The sequence below is a fragment of the Gallus gallus genome, chromosome 20 (genome assembly GCF_016699485.2).
Source record: "Gallus gallus isolate bGalGal1 chromosome 20, bGalGal1.mat.broiler.GRCg7b, whole genome shotgun sequence".
NCBI classification, from domain to species: Eukaryota; Metazoa; Chordata; class Aves; order Galliformes; family Phasianidae; genus Gallus; species Gallus gallus.
The window spans coordinates 560,786-577,661 of record NC_052551.1 but is presented as its reverse complement, the minus strand read 5'-3'; the positions used below and the strand labels follow the sequence as shown (position 1 = coordinate 577,661).

The 16,876-nt window shown below is 48.1% G+C and overlaps 2 protein-coding genes across 24 annotated transcripts in view; both read right to left on the bottom strand.

The window, feature by feature from the left end:
- Nucleotides 1-10,400, bottom strand: part of AAR2 (AAR2 splicing factor homolog) — a 37,898-nt gene extending 27,498 nt beyond the window's left edge. For 2 of the 3 annotated variants that reach the window (XM_025142188.3, XM_025142187.3), the window contains exons 1-2: nt 9,617-10,400; nt 8,591-8,820 (exon numbers count right to left, since the gene is read on the bottom strand). In XM_025142188.3, the coding sequence (XP_024997956.2) occupies nt 8,591-8,820; nt 9,617-10,367 (981 nt within the window). In that variant the 5' untranslated portion in view covers nt 10,368-10,400. Of the gene's footprint in view, nt 1-4,961; nt 6,198-8,590; nt 8,821-9,616 lie in introns of those variants that run through there. The other variant, NM_001030844.2, reaches the window with a different exon arrangement.
- Nucleotides 10,401-11,284: 884 nt separating this feature from the next.
- EPB41L1 (erythrocyte membrane protein band 4.1 like 1) overlaps nt 11,285-16,876 on the bottom strand; it is a 69,551-nt gene continuing 63,959 nt past the window's right edge. For all 21 annotated transcript variants that reach the window (XM_046902953.1, XM_015296225.4, XM_046902952.1 and 18 more), the window contains 3 exons: nt 16,690-16,770; nt 15,659-15,775; nt 11,285-14,341 (listed from right to left, as the gene is read on the bottom strand). In XM_046902953.1, the coding sequence (XP_046758909.1) occupies nt 14,333-14,341; nt 15,659-15,775; nt 16,690-16,770 (207 nt within the window). In that variant the 3' untranslated portion in view covers nt 11,285-14,332. The remainder of the gene's footprint in view (nt 14,342-15,658; nt 15,776-16,689; nt 16,771-16,876) is intronic.

Below are 16,876 nucleotides of genomic sequence, written 5' to 3'. Positions count from 1 at the left end.
TTGTCCCCGTCCCCTCGCACAGCTCTGGGCTCAGATCGCTTGCCAGCCAAGCTCCCGTAAGGTCAGTGAGGCTGCAAGATGAGCCCTGCCTCCCACCAAGGGCTGAGCAGAAGATGGGAACCACACCATTTCCAAACACGTGGACTTAGTCCATTGGCAAAATTATTCAGTTCAAGAAATAAAAGGCATTTGCTCATAAAATAGTCACATTATCTGGAGATACTCTACAGAAACATGGCCCAAAAGCAATGGGCCACAATGATCCTAACTCATTTTCTCACCAAAGATGATGCCTGGGACTGTCCGCACACTCCTCCTCCCCACTTCCCTGCCATTCCCTATCCCTCAGTGCTGCAGCAGAGGGGTTTTTCCAGGTGGTCCCCACAGCAAGTACCCTCAGGGGACAGCCTGGTGGGCACAGGGGATTGCATGGAACAGCAGGTGGCACTGGCTGTTCATTAATGTGAACATGTTGATGTCATTAGATAAAATCCCAGAGAAACCCTATTAAAGGAATCATTCACCGTCCTGTGACTAAGAACAGTCACCTCTGCTTGGAGATGTCATGGTGCAAACTCTGTTTTATTGCTCTGCAGAGGCAGCAATGCTGGGTACCAGAGCAGGTACCCAGCTGGTACCATTCAGAGCACTCTTCAGGACCAGCATGTGAAGGCCCCAGGAGGAGGTGAGCCATTACCTTCTTGGTGGGCAGCTCAGCACAAACAAAGCTCTGTCTTAGCACCTTTTGCAATGGAGAAAGGCTGGGGGAGCTGGGCTTGTTCAGCCTGGTGAAGAGAAAGCTCTGGGGGACCTCACTGTGGCCCGAAAGTGTGCACTACTTCTGGGCTAGTCAGAAGCTGGGATGTGCAGAGGTGTGGACTCAGCACTGCTGGAGAACACCGACACCCCATTGATCACACGTGGTCTGTGGCAGCAGTCATAAAATCCCAGCACTGCTGGGATGGAAGGGCCCCCAGCCCCACCCCTGCCACGTGCTGGCTGCCCCCAGCTCAGGCTGCCCAGGGCCCAGCCGTGGCCTTGGGTACCTGCAGGGATGGGGCACCCACAGCTCTGGGCAGCAGCGCCGGCCGCACCGCCTCCGGGTAAAGAGCTTCCATTCACACCTGACCTAAACCTCCTCTTTCAGTTTAAAGTCACTTCCCCTTGTCCTGTCACCATCTGCTCATGTAAAAAGTTGCTCTCCCTCCTCTTCAGAAGCTTCTTTCAAGTACCAGTCAATGAGTAATTTTGGCAAAAAGACAATAAGGAAATGTGCAGAGACACGGCAGGATTATGGCAGAGCTCTATTGAGTGCCAACAGGTGGGGAAAACATGCAAGCATTATGGCTTTGGGAATGTGAAATTTGGGAAACTTCTCAGTGCTTCAGATACACGTCCTGTTTGACTCAGGAGGCGCAGGACAAGGGAATGGCCAGACAGGCCCCCAGCACAGCTGTCACGATGTCTGCAAAGGGGACTGAGTTGAGAAATTAGGATCACGGGACATCTTCACATTGGTTCCTTCTCACCCACATTCCTTGCGTGCCCAAAGGTAACACCTGACAGGCCTCCAAGCAGCCCAAGCCCAGCACAGCCTTCTCAGCCAGCTCCTGGGGGCCCTGCATGCAGAGATGAACATAGCAGCAGGGCATGCCAGTAGAGCCCCATGGGCAGCAATAGCGTGGCCACACAACCCAGTACTGCAACAACGGACAGAAGCACCTTCCTTGTGGAACTGCAAAGCCCTGAGCTAACTGAAACAGACACGACAACTCCAAAGCAGTGGCTCTGACATTCTGTATATATGGATTTTTTCTCATATTGATTAACCCATTTAGACTTAGTTTATTTATTTGCAGATAGGCTGCCTTGCAACTCATTTATGCTCTTAATGCAGCCCCTGCGGAATCAATGCCTCCCCTGCATTAATTACAGGCTCCAGCACAGCCATGCTGCTTGGAGCATCCTCCCAGCTGTGCTTCAGCTCCTCTCTGTGGCTTGTACAGCACTTGCCTCAACAGGATGGCTCTGGACTACTCTCAGTCTGAATGCACAGAGCTGCACGTTCTCTGAGGAGGAGCAGAAATAGCTATAGAGTAGGTGACCACATTGTGAAGGAACAGCCATTCACAGTACATCCCTTTTATAGTAACAGGGCTGCAGAATAAACCACTGTCAGCTTTGCTGGACAACAAACAGCAGGATCCGAGGGAAGTTATTTCCTTTTTCAGAGGAAGGGATCAAGATGTTCTGCTTCATCTTTGCTCATTTTCCAGAAGCTCAGAGCTGAGGGCTCCATCCACAGCAGCTGGCATTATTCATCCAGGTGACAAAGGTGCACCTTAGCAATAGAAGAAATGAACACTACTCCAAACAGAGCTGCCATTTGTCATCAGACTCCTGCTAATTGCTACAGGCTTAAGTGAGTATCTCACATTTGTTACTTCTAGAATAGAAAAAATAGGGGTACAAGAGTAACAAACAATAGGAACATTTAATAGAAATAGAAGAGACTTGAGCTGAAATAAGACAGACACAGAAAGGTTAGGGCTGCTGTAAGAGACCATGCAGAAAACAACAAAAATTCAACTCACTGTTAAGTGGTGTAAAGTGAAAGCATGGAGCAGTCAAGCGGTAAGAAAAGAACCCATCCACATGCCTGCATGGCATTAACACCACATGACCTTGGTGCTGTTCAAGGACCCTAAGCATTGCTGTTGCAGGAGTTAAAATACTGGTGACATAGCTGCCATGTAAAATCAATTGGATATGCAAAACTACACTATGGATGCTCACTGGCGACACAATGAAGTCATCATCAGCAATCCCCCTGAAAACAGATGGACACAGTCGACCTGCCCTTTTGACAGTGGGAGAGACAGAGGTGGAAATTAAACAGGAGGCTGCAAGAGCTGGCAGGGAAGGATGTTTTATTTCTCTTCCCAATGAAAGAAGGGTGTGTCACATCACTGGCATGGAAGGACAGCTTTCTACAACCCATTTCACGTTTCATTTGCAAGACTGATGAAAATCTTGAAGCAACTCTCTTCAAGGTGGTGTAGAACAACAGAGGCCACCATACAGAATATGTATCATCAAGACTCAGCTCTGGTTTGCCTAATGCTGAGAGTCAATTGAAGGAGGAGAAAACTGAATGGTGGCTCCCAAGATCGAATATAATCACACTGGGCTTTGCACTGTAGATGTCACCTGCACTGAATCTCTCGGGTACCCAGTGGTCAGCTCATGCCATTGTTCATCCTTAATTGATGATCGTCACCCAGGACTGAGTAGAATCCACATTCCAACACAATTTGCAATGAAAGTACATATCAGAGGACAAGAACAATACCACTTTGCCTCACTGCACAGCTCTGGCAGCTGTACAACTCTCCACATACACACAAAGCCAACATACCTCATGCATCAGTGCCATTTCATAATGCACACTGCTGCTCAGTCTGACCCTAATTCATTGCTGAATCAGTGCTGCAAGCACATCACCTATTACACTTCATTAGTGTGCAGTAATCTGTATTTACACACAAATCTCTCTTTTGCTTTCAGATTATCATATCAGATTATCCAGCTGTTTTAGTTGGAAGGAATGGGTACTGTTATCACAGCCATAGGTGGCCTCAGGCTATATAAAGGCAAGAAAATATTTCTGCCTTGACATGCTACAGCTTTTCATTTATGCCCTCCTTTCTGCTGACTTCAACAAGAACAACAGCCTTCATCTCCTCCTCCCAGATTTACGACCATCTCCCCTTGCAAACATTCAATGTGTGTTGCTTTGTATGTGCTGACTTCCCTCTTCCCCTTAAGTGTGCAATTGATTCATAGAGTTGAACTCTGAGCACTCAACTTCAGTCTGTATTTATCTGAAAGTTCCCTGCTTCTGTTTCACATGCACCAAATGGACAATGCCCCCAAAGGCCTACTTCTTCCCCACCTCCTTTGTGGATCTAATTAGAGACATCTATTACAACCTCACAAAAAGCACGATGGAAGAACAATTACATTTTCTGTTCTTGGTTGCTAAAACTCCAGCTTATTATGGGAATCTGGCTGCTAAACATGTTAAATCTCAAAAACAAAACCTGATAATTAACTTCCAAAGACACACTCAAAAGTAACCTATCCCTTAAAGAAGCGGGAGCACTGCCAGGACAGTCTGCAAAGCACTGACACTGTTGGGCCAAACTGGTTTTCAGCCAGGAAAAGCACCAAGCACTATCCATCTTTTTCCCATCCAGACAGGACGGTCCCCAGGCTCCACGCTACCTGTGCTGCTTAGTTACATCAGTAACTGGTGTTCTGCTCTAAAGTAACAGAATCATTTGTCAGGTTAGTGCAAAGAGCCAACAAACTGAACAGGCACCTTTCATCAAACGTGAGAACACTTGTTACAAACAATTTGTCCAAATGGCAACTGCAAAGACAGCATTCCCTGTGGATATAGGCAAGAAAAGAGCAAGAAGACGAGAAGAGCACAGTGAGACTGCAAAAGGTCTGAAGGATGCTAAGGCCAAGAAAGCACATAAAGATAAAGTTAAGAACAAAACACTCACCAAACTGTAGTGACCTCCCCTAAGGGCTTGTGGTCAGTACTGAGTGTTGAAAACAAACCAAGACACCAGAGTAATGGAGTTTAAAGCCCTTGAGGAAAGTGAAGAAACAGCATCACGGCAGCAACACGAGGGCTTCTGACAGCTGATTCCTGCAGTAGATTACCGATTATTTGGAAACACACCACCACATTCTCCCTTCCCAGAACACGCTGCATTTGTGCCTTGCCATGTACATTATGCTCATTATGAGTTGAACTTAGATGTAACAGAAAGCACTGTGACGTTACTTCTGGGGACACTGTACATCCCGATGAGACAGGCCAGCAACACAGCACCATGAACTTCAGCTATATAATATATATACAAAACAGTGAAATTGTACAGATGTTTTCTGTAGACAAGACCAAGATAAGAAGATTTATTTTAACTACGAATACAAATAAGATTTATTTTAACTACAAAAGACTGACAAGCAGTGTTAACTTGTTAGATACACATACAGACAAATATCTGAAGAAGTCTACTAGATGAGGAGGTTAATGAGCAGGTTACAGGGCTAAAGCCCTGCACAGCTCCGAATGAGCCCCACAGAGCTTTCCTACAGCCTACCTTGGGGAAGATGGGGAGAAAGAAGAGACCATCTTTTGTGAAAGTACTGTAAGTTTCTGATTACAACAAAACAGAAGGGTACAGTTCACGTGAAAGTCTGACACTCATCTCATGTAGTTCTCCTCTGCTTCAAAACCTGGGTGACCATTGTCCAGTAATGAATGATACCGAACTGTTAACATTCTTTTACATCATGCTAAGCAGAGTGTCAGCAGTAAGTATAAAAGGTTTCAACAGAATTAGAGGAAAAGGTATTTCAGTACTAGTAGTATAAAATGGGATGAATTCTGGTACAGCTTTAAGCACTCCTCCACAACATGGCAATAAATCACATTAAGCAGCTAAGGATCTGACACAGTTTTGTATTTGCTTCTGGTTACGCTCCTGTAATTTGAGCCTAGGAAGAGTTCTCCATTCAGAGCCTGGGTTCAGGCTGCAGAAAGCTATGACCAATCGTGAGCTTACCCTCCTCACTCCAGAGGCATCAAACAAGAGCAGCACACGCTCCAGATGTGAGACGCACCACGTCCAGCCCAGCAGCACAGATAAGATCAGAGCAAGGAGCTGTTCAGTACAGAATGAGAAGTTGTTGCAGAACGGCTAGAAGAAAAACAAGGTGTCCAAAGCCACAGGGCTATGTTCAAACAGCTCCAACAATTCTGGTTTTCTCACATGGTGAGGAATCCTTCTGGTTTTTCCACATCTGTCTTTACAGCAGCAAGAGAAGTTAGTGACAGAAAATGACTTAGGAAGCTGAAAAAGTTAAGAAGGGTATGGAGAAAAAGTGATTTTAAAAAAGTTCTTTGTTTCTATGTGAGCATAGAGAGCTTTTGTGAGCATCTTTGCTTAGTCTGTGAGCACGCCTTCAGGAAGCTCTACCACTACAGGAGCACAGTCATCAGGCTCTGCGTCAAAGTCCCACTTAAATTTCTTTGTTAGGTGAGCTTTGAATTTTTCAGCCTTTTTCCTTAAGGCCCCATCAACAGCAGCATTGCACGTGTAGGAAAAAAACACCTGAAAGAACAAAGTAGATGTCAGTGAGATTTGTGGCACATGCTTTGCATCATCAACAGGATGCAGCAGGGAACACTTCAAGATAGGTCCACCGGGAAAGGATGAGACTTCCTCAGAACCAGATCTGTTTGGGACAGCCTAAGCAGAGCCTGCACGTCCCCTCTCATCCCATAGCCATTCTGCCTTCCATTGGGGTTACAAACATTAAGGCAATAACTTTGTTTTAAGTCATTGCGTACATGCAATTAGATATGTATTACAGAATTCTGAAATATGCTCAACTGTGAGTAAAAGATCCCTGTGTGAGCAAAAGAGACAAAGAAAGAAAAGCACGGGATTCACCTGCCAGGTAGGCAGCTTCACAGCATGAGCTGGCAAGGCCAACAGGTGGCTACACCCACAAGTTTTCACAGCTGGATGGATCACGAAAGCTCCCAAAGCAGTTTTGTAATACAGTATCACCAACACCTATTTATTTCATCTATTTTTTTTTCCTCTAAACACTGTCAGGGTTACCTTTTCAATGAAGGACACAGCACACTGCTCCTGCCTCAGACCAAACTCCCCAAAACTGCACTCGAAGCTGAACACTCAGACCATGCATTCCCCCCCATCCCACTGCACACTTCCAGTCTACCTACACATATCCAATGCTAAAAGTCCCAGAGGTCCCCGGCACTATTTCAGCACATCAGGGGAACTCCACAGGAGCTGAGAACTGCAAAATTCCTCACAAGGAGAGGCTCTGTTTGGCCAAAAGGCAAATTTATTCCTTCCTACCAGGAATGTGGCAACTGCTGCCAGGCGCTAACAGTGATCACTGAAGGCAACACAGCCACACTAAGGGCATCAGCCAACATAAAAAACAAAAGCAGATGAAATCTGAGGGCACACAACTCAGGTGCCCCTGAACTGGGAGAATAACCAGCCAGACAGTGCTTGCACAACTCCCACTGCATGGAAGGAAGAGCTGGCTGATGCATTCTTTGTGCTGCTCTCATTTCACAGGGTTAGTGAAATGAGTTGTTCTGTGAGTGTGCTGCAGATAGAGGCAGATTTTCCAGTTATCTAAAGGAATGGTAAAAGAAAATAGAACAATAAAAATAAAGACTTTTACGAACCTAAATTCTTAAAAATTCCAGTGGGGACAAATAAAATCATTCACTCAATTAAAGCAATGCTTCTCGTATCACTTCATCCAGCGAGTTAAAAACAAACACCTCCCCCTGCAAAAAGGGGAGCACAGCAGGAACCTGGAGTGCCCAGTACAGAAATAGAGGCATTCCCTGAGAAAGGAGAAGGCACTGCCCACTTACATCAAACACCTCTGGCATACCCTGGGCACACAACTGCTCCTGCTGGGGCTGAGTTTCTGTTGCCGGGATTTACTGGCATATTTGCTTATGGCTTTTTATTTTTAAAAACCATGTTTTCCTTAGATTTAAAGTCTTGGTCCGTTGCTGATCTGTTAGCAGTTACAATGACTGGGAGTAACTGGTTTCACTACTGCTGAATTACAGATTTGCTCATGCCTGTCTCAGCACAAGCAGCGTATTTCTGCAGTTTGGACTAACCATAAATCCCCTATGAACAAGAACTTGATTTCAGGAAATCTTCGTTTTTGCATAAAGCTGGCAGGAGCAGAAAGGCTTCTTAAATGCTATCTATGCCTTCAGCTCAGTAAGGTTTCACTGCAACTTCTCTGCATGCTGAGCACACCATTCAAGCTGACCAAAAACCATCACCACTCCTGTATGCCAAGCTACGTATTTTTAAATGAATGGTATTTGGAGGGGAAAAAACAAGATCAAAAAACAGACATCATTTTGCACTCGCTCAGCCCCTCTCAGAGATGTTCAGCTTCACACAGCTAAAAGCCCAAATCGCTTTTAGGAAAAGCATGCTGGTTCCACTCAGTTACGTCAGTTGTGCCACTCCAGAACTCCAAACCCATGCCAACATACCAGATCACTTTCAGTACTATTTTCAAGGAAAACATAATAAAGAAGACACAGTCCTCATTTTGTGCTGCAGCTGTCTGCAATACCCTCTCCCCTCAGTGCCTCACTTCACTGGCATGTGCATGCAGACTAACTCCAGTACACAGTACTTTAAATGCTTGATCTGCTAAAGGCAAAGCTAAATACTTGATCTGCTAAAGGCAAAGAATTAGCAGACCAAGTTCATAGATGACAAGTGAGGGCATTTCTGTGTAAGCAACACCAGGAAAAAGTAAAAGGAAACTTAAGTGCCCTCAGAGAACACAGGCTCCCTATCTTTGGCAGACTCAACAGCAGCTTACTTCCTCCTGAAGCTTCTCCCTGAATTTGCTTCAGTGCCTTGTGTGCCCTCTGCTCTGACTCCCATTGTTCAAGAGATAGGATAGCCGGTACCTGCAAGGTGCTGGTCAGAAAGTTGTCCTGGGAGACGATGTCCACAAAGAAATCAGACGGGATTTCATTCAGCTGGTGATACAGGACGAAGATGAGATTGGCATAAAGGTCTTGATACTTTGCAATGGCATCTTCAGAACGGCACAGGATGTTTAGCAGTCTTTTCCAGTGCTCAAATGCATCATATACATTCCCAATCAGGAAGCAGATAAAAGCAAACTGCAACTCAGCTGCATGTATTCAGAAAACAAAACAGAACACATAAACTAAAGTATAACCAAGGCACACATCCTCTGAAAGGCTCTGTAGATGACTGCATAAACTGTAGGCTTAGCACGGGCATATAAAGAACATTCTGCCCTCTGAGCGATTCTGCAAATGGCAATCGATACAGCCAGCATTGATTATTTCCTAATGCTCTGCTCTTCTCCAATCTGGAGAGAAAGCACAGTGTAACCGAGCAGGGCTCCTAATCGTGACTGCCAGCTCTGCAGAGCGGCGCTGCCGGCACTCAGCGTATGGAGCTGCCGGAGCACTTCCGCAACCCTCTCAGGTGCGCAGATCTGCACACAGACACTGCCAGCACTCTGCAGGCGTTCACCCCCTGTGCCGGGGTGTGCAGACACTGCTCCCGAGCCGCAGGGATAGGGACATTGGTGGGGGTGAGCAACGCACTCGTGTTTGTCTCTTCTTCAGAGCCAGGACTCCGGCCTCGCCGGATGCTTTGCATCAGTCAGAGCGGCGGTCCCAAGGCTCTGAAGATTGCTTACCTGCACCTGACGTGATTACCTTTGCCTATCCTCGAATCGTCCACAATAATTCTGATAAAGAACGAATCGGATAACACGATGGACACCGTGCAAAACAAAAGCTCGCTCTGCAGCCCAGCCGGGCTCCCGGCCCCTCCGCACCGCAGCACGGCGCCCGCTCCCGCAGAGCCGGCCCTGCGCCCCATCCAGCACCCGCCCCCCGCACGGCCACGGAACGGCCGGAGCTCCGCCCGGGGCTCTCCCGCCGCGCACTCACCGAGCAGGTCCTGCGGCCGGCCGGCGTAGCGCCGCGCGATCACCTTTTCCAGCGCGTAGCTGAGGTCCATGCTGTGCCTGGTGATCTCCTCCGGGCTGGCGCCGTCGGGGTACGTCTGCCGCGGCAGCTCGGTGAAGCGGATCTCGGTGCCCGCTCTCGGCCGCATCTCGGGCAGCCGCGCCACGCCCTCGGCGTAACTCCCGCAGCCCGCGTCGTACGGGGGCAGCTTCTGCCCCGCGCGGTCCCGGCCGTGGCGCCCCGCCCGCACCGGCAGCACCTCCGAGAAGGCAGAGATCTGCCCGCTCTCTGGCTGCAGCCGCTCCACCGCCGCTTCGCCGACGAAGCTGCTGAGGGAGATCCACTTCTTCAAAGTCTCGTAGGGGTACGGCCCGAGGAACGCGTCCATCTCCCGCAGGTCCCGCCCGAGCGCCTCTTCCTCTCCCGGGGCCGCCTCCCGCAGCTCCTCGCTGCCGGGCTCCCAGCGCAGCGCGCGCACCTGGCGCGGCCGCAGGCAGAGGAAGAGCCCCGCGCGCGGCCCCGTCTCCGTGCCGCCGGCGGTCCGGGCCGCGCTGCAGTGCACGAAGTGCACGCCCGGCGGGACCATCTTGACGCCGCGGAAGCGGGGGCCCACGGTCCAGCTGTTGTAGTCGATGCCGAACTCGGTGCCCTCGGGTACGCCCAGGACGACGACGGCGGCGCCCTCGAAGAAGAGGCGCTTGGCCAGCTCGGGGTCCGCCTGCGGCCCCGCCATAACCCGGGCGGGAGCGGCGACGCGGGCGGAGAGGGCCGGAAACGCGCAGCGCGTTCTCCGCACTGCGCCCGGGCCGCCCCCTGCGCCGCACACGGCCGTTCCGGGCCGCTCTTCGCTCCGCCTCCGCGCTGCTCTCCCCACCCGAGGAGCCCCGCTGCTCCGCGGCCCCGCGCGGCCTCGCTGCTCGCCGTGGCGCCCTGACAGCCGTACCTCTGTTTCCATCCAGTCTCCCCCACAGAGGCGGTCGCCCTCCACCCCTCGCGGTGTTAATCCTTAACCAGCGGGTAACCCTTAACGATTAACACTAACACAAAAGAATAACCCTTAACCTGAACCCAAAAGGATACTCCATAACACTTAGCCGTGAACTGTAAGTGTAACCTTTATCAATAACCCATATACTTTACCCTAACATAAAAGGGGTAACTGTTAACCCAAACTGGTAACCCCCAGACCATTAACCCTAACCCCAAATGGGTGAGCCTTCATCCTAACACAGAAGGAGAGACCTTAACGCTTAACCCTAACCTAAAAGGTATCCACAACCCAAAATACTAACTCATACTCCTTAATTCTAACCAAAAAGGGTAACTCTTCACTCTCAACCATCTCCCATCAACCCTTAGCCCTTAATACTAACCCAAAGCTGTAGCCCTTAAACATATCCCAAAAGGTAACCCTTAACACCCAACCCTAACCTAAAGGGGTAACTTTGAAACAGAATGCAAAAATGGTTACCCACTTAACGCTGACACTAAATGGCAACCTCCAACCCCAAAGGGTAACCCTACATCCCATGGCAGGCCGGCCACGCAGCAGCGCCAGCCACCACCTACAGTATCTCCAGGGGACAGCCCGCGGTGCGGCGGGAGCCCCCACCCTCTTTGGTGGGAAAGAGTCCGAAAAGGCCGCAGAGCTGGTTTAGCCTCAAACACGTTTATTTCACTTTTATTGAATACAAGAACAGTGAGCACACACGCGTACACCACCGAGCACTGAAAAGGAGCATGACTGGAGGGGGGAGAAGAAGAAGAAGGGAAAAGGGGAGTTAGTGAAGGAACAACAGAGCACTGCAGTTGGTTGGTAAGGTGCTTTTCAAATATAAACGCTATTGTCACTGTTGTTATTACTCATGCAATTGCAGGCCAGGTTTGGAATAAATCTGTGGGATTGGGTAAAAACAGGCACTCATGTCTCCCGCCCCTTTCAGCAGAAAGGCCCCTGGAAGAAAACAGATGGTGCTGAGCTGCCCCAGCCCAGCAGTTTGGTTTCATTTGGCTTTCTTTATTGTTGTCGTTTTCTAATTTAGTTTTTAAACACTGCTGCAGAAACCACAGAATGGGGTCCACTCACTCCAAGCATAACTCGTCTGAGTCCACTCTCAAGTCAACTCTAACTGTATAAGGCCACTAGTTTGAGCAGTAACCTTTATTTTGATAACTGTGCAGGTGATGCCAAAAGCAGGTATCTTAGCTTCAGAGTAGCAGTGGGTGGCTGTAATGGTATGAAGGCCATGTGAGCTCCTCTGAGCATGAACCACGGTGTGCCAAAGAACAATGAGAGCCGTGTGCAGGCCATTGCTAATAGGCGAGAAGGGCTGGATGCCCAGCGCAGGCACTGAGAGCAGGTCCTCTGTCACCCAGTGTCTCTGCCAGTGCGACTGCTACTGACAGCTGGCTTGGGTGCATTTAAAAAGCATAGAGAAAAGTAGCCTCTTTACAACTCCCTTCACTCTTTCTGGTTTGGGGTCTCATCTCTAAAAACAGCAGGTCACATGCAGATGACTGTACTTGGACAGAAGCTGAGGGAGAGCCACCACCACCGACCTCTTCAGGAATGTGACAGTACTGGCAACAGCCAGCAGCTGTTCCCTGCCCAGGCAGCTTGTGCTCAGGGCTTCCATGCTTGCAGGGGAAACCAATAAACCTGAAGGAGAGCAGACCTCAGGGGGACATCATAGCAAGCAGCTGGTAAACCAAGGCTGCCAGAGACCAGGACAGAAGACCGGAGTGTGGTCTGCTCACAGCACCCTAATGACTCAGGCTGTTCCTTCTCACTGTCACCCTCAAATCCATTGCAGGACAGCTAAATATACCTGTCTCTGGGCACAGTCTGTGTGAAGGGTGGGGGACTAAAGGCAAAATGGTGCAGAACTGCGGCCCCTTTTGTTTCTGCAGGAGATAGAATTCAAAAGAAAAAAAAAAAAAAGGAAACCGGTTTATTTCCTTTCCTTTCTGGTTTTGGTTCCAAGTCTACCCTAACCACCTGGTTCACAGTGTGTGAGGCCCTGGGCTCAGCCTGTTATCCCCTTCCAAAGGCAGCCACAGAGGAGGCCTGTCTTTAAAGGCCAAGCTGTCAGGCTGTGGGGCAGGTAGCATCACTGACACCACCTTGACAAGTGCCTCCCTATGTAGAGGGCCTGGGCTCTGCTGCCCAGCCTTGTTCACTTGGGATGCTCTTCACTGATGGAGACAATGCGACCTCTCCACTCCATGCCTTTGGGCAGCACCCGGTGGCAAGGCTGGGGAAGGACTGCCATCACCCTCCAGCACCACCACCAACCCACTGTGCCTCAGGCAGCCTTTCCATCACACCCCGGGCAGCAGGAATGGGGGCAGAAACAACTGCTCTGCCTCCAACCCTTCCTACTACAAAACTCAAGTAACTTATTACTGGGATCCAGAAACAATCCAAAACAACCCAACTATCATCACAGCTCAGTGAACTGGAAAGGAGCAATGAATCCTGCAGCTGTCACCTTGTTTCCAGCCGATTCTGATGCTTTTGGTCGGTAGCCAGGGAGAGGAGCCTACCTAGGGCTGCAGGACCCTCTTCCTGTGCCCTTCCAACTCACCACTGACAGACCACTTCCACACCCATACCAAACAGCAAACCCAGACCTCTTGCTGCCACACGGATCAGCCAACAGGACGGCTCCCACCTCTCCCCCTCCCCTTCTTCCTCCAAACAGCAGTGGCTGATACCTTCCCCATTCTCTTCTTGCAGGACGAGGAGTCCCACTGTGATCTAAGAGTCTCAAAGTACACCAACCACAGTCAATCAACTAGTTAATAATTTAAAAATGTCATCATATTTACCAGCACTGTTGAATTATTTCAGTATTCTTCACCCCCCTCCCCCCCCGTTATATATAATAATATACATAACTTAAATGCACATCCATATGAAACCCCTACAGGCTGCGTTTTTATCAATGAAAAACCATATACACATCATTTGTTCTGTTTGAAATGAACTCCATCCTTAAATACCTTCAGAGAACAAGAGGTTAGACAAGTGCACAGAGAAGAAGATATGGAACAGAAGGGGAAGAGTTAACAGAACCACAAAAGATGCAAAAGAATCAGCATGAAATGAGGAAAAGGGTGAAACCACACTTCCAAATTGGAAAATAACTCTAAAGTAATAAACTCAATATTTTTCTCTCTTCTTTCCAGAGGTGGGGAATGGTTTTGCTTCTGTTTGTGTTTTATTTCAGTTTGCTTATCTCTTGCTTTGTTGCAAAGCAGTTTTTGTTTCCATTCAGTGTGCAACAAATGAACTCATGATTGTGTATCCTTTAATGTAACATGCAAGATGGTGGCTTATTGTATTATTGTTATTATTATGATTTTTAAATCTTATTTTATCACCAATCCAGTAAATTCTTCAATTTTTCTGCAAAGAGGGTTGTTGTTTTTTGTTGGTGGTGTTGCTTGCTATTCATTTCCAGCATATAGCAGCAGTGCAAGGATGCATTTTGTTTCCTGTTATATATATATATATATGTATGTATGTATATATATATATAATATATTTGCTATTCCTTTTTTAAAAACTTTTTGTCTCTAGCCATGAACATTGCAGCCAGGATGTCTATGTTTTGCTGACAAATCCAGCACGAAGGCTCCTTCTTCACTGTCCTCCAGGTCTGAATACAGATGCTGACTTCATGAACAAGTTGGTCAAGATTCCTGTACAAGGCAGATGGAAATGACTGGTCACAGGGTGCTGTAACATTCTGACTATAACAGGGTTCCTATTTGTTGAGAGCAATGGACAGTAAACTTGCAAAACCTTCAGGCCACAGTTTGTATTTCTTTACCAGAACCTCTGGCCATTAGCTGGACCTCTCAGTTCACTGAGCTGATGCTGGTGTTTGGGGAGACATCGGCGGATCACTGCTAAAGGCTTCTTTAATTTAAGCCTTTCACTTAAAATCAGGTGGCTCCCTAAGAGATACAGAAACATCTGGGCTCATTTATACTGTGTTAAAGGAGGTGAGAGTAGACAGATGCAACAGCCTCTCTGACCTTCCAATGTGCAACATAGCCAGTTACTTATCCAAGCTTAGAAGTTGCCTTTCAAAACCTTCATAGAGATAGACAGACCTCTCTTCATAGAGACAAACACCAAATCCACTTCTGAGATGCCTCTCAAAATGCACCTACAGTCTGGCTGGCTAAGGAGCTTCTCATACACGTAGTGCAGCTGCCTTCCAAACCTCCTTTCCCTTTTTCACCATGCTCCTCTGCCCCTTAGCTGATACAAAAGTATATTGGCCTATGCCATAGCTCTGCTGCAGAAGAGCTGCGGCAATCTCTTACGGGGGAGCAAAGGGGTCAAAGTAAGGGAGTAAGAGGGGGGCAGGACTCCTCAAGCCAGCTTTGCTCTGGAAAAGAAGACGTGTAGAGCTGTGTCTGCTTTGAGGCCTATGTGGGGAAGTGCAAATCCTGGGAATGGGTTTGCAAAACCTGCAGTCAAGTTTCTCAGCTTGTCTGCATTATGGGTATCACCTCTCTCACTCCCTGCAAAGAGGGGACAAGCAAGTCCTTCCTCTTTACATGCAAATGATTCTGAGTCCTCTGCCAAGTAGGACATTGGCAGCATGTCTTTGGTGACTGTGGTGCTAGCTTTCTAACAACAACCACATGGCCATACCTGCAGTCACAGTCACACTGGAAGCACTGGCCAAGAACTGCCATTCCTATGTCACGGAGCAGCCTGCAGTTGGTGGGGTCAGTCCCAAACATCGATCATGGCTGGCTGTGGAAATGTGCCCTGGCCGTTTTGAGTACGAAGGTGAGTAAAGCCCATGCAGTGTGGAAATGCATGCTCTGCCTATGCTATCACATGGGGGACTGGGCCAGCATCAGCGAAGAACCTTTGCAAGGGACTCCACTGTGTTATTCCATACTATATGGAGAAAGGGACATGCAGGGGCACTTACACAGTTACATACATCTCTTACACAGCAAATATAAATTGTACTTGATAACTTCTCCACCTACCTGAGGTTTCTTGTCCCTTTCCTCTGGAGAAGGTTCTGTTTCTCTATATACCACAGCTTTGGTTACCAGCATGTCAGGATGCTGTAGTTTTGCCTCTTTGATTGCTAAAGCCAGTGCCTAGAAATCAGAATGATGAAAGCATTCATTGCCACTTTCCTGAAGTCTGGTATGACTACTGCTCTCAGCCAGTGGATAGAAAGCAGTTGGAGCTGAATGAGATTCTAGGCAGACATGGGTGCAGAGATTCAAAGTGAAACCTACACATAATGGCCTGGCAGAAAAGCCTGGAGCTCACTACTGACCATGAGTTCATACAGCAGTGAAGGCCATGTGCTCCCCCCTTTACTTTTCTTTCTGTAGAGATGTGCAATGTCCAAAGCTCCCTACTGAAACCCAAGCAAAGGAACAGCAGCTATTCTCTGCAGAAAAACCCACTAAGATAGTTTTATTAAATTTATTACTATAGTTCTAAAAAATCTAAGAATTACTTTAGATCTTGCTCAAGATCATTTTAAAATACTCTAAGACCTTCAATTTCATTTTTCAAGCAACAAATTCCGAAGGATTAGGTCCCAGGAAAATGACCCTGCAACCTGAGAGATTTGTATCAATATCTGATATTTCATTACAGACGTTTGTTGCTTTTTGTTCCTCTGTCAAGGAGGTAGATGCAAAACAAGGTTTCCTGGAGTGCATCAACCCTGAGTGAGACTGTGCAGGAAAGAAAGGGAGAATCTGGGTCACTTCATGGTATTTCAACAGGTAAAAGGCAACTGGAAATGTATTTTAAGGAAATTAAAAGGTGATCTCATAGCTGGGTTCTGTGCTGAAATGTAATCTTTACTGCTGCTTCATTTCTGCAGCAGGTACTGATGGGGGCTGGGCTGGGAGCTCTTGGTTGATAAAAGCCAAACATTCCTCCTTTTTCACAGGCCAAGTGGGTGCTGACTGACATCACTCATTCCGAGATGGAACTGGGGTTTCCTGTGAGCACCACTGCATGCCCTGGGGACACAGACAACTTCTCCTACCTGGTCCTGGTCCACGTCTTCATCTCCTGTGATAATTATGCGCTTCTCTATCCTGGTCTCTGAAAATCCTCCTTTCACAGTCTGTGCAACAAGAAGAAACAACACTCATTTGCACACCCCAGGACCTGCCTCAGCCCCACACCTTGCAGGCTTCTGGGGTAAAAAGCCTAATTCAAGGCCCTGCCTG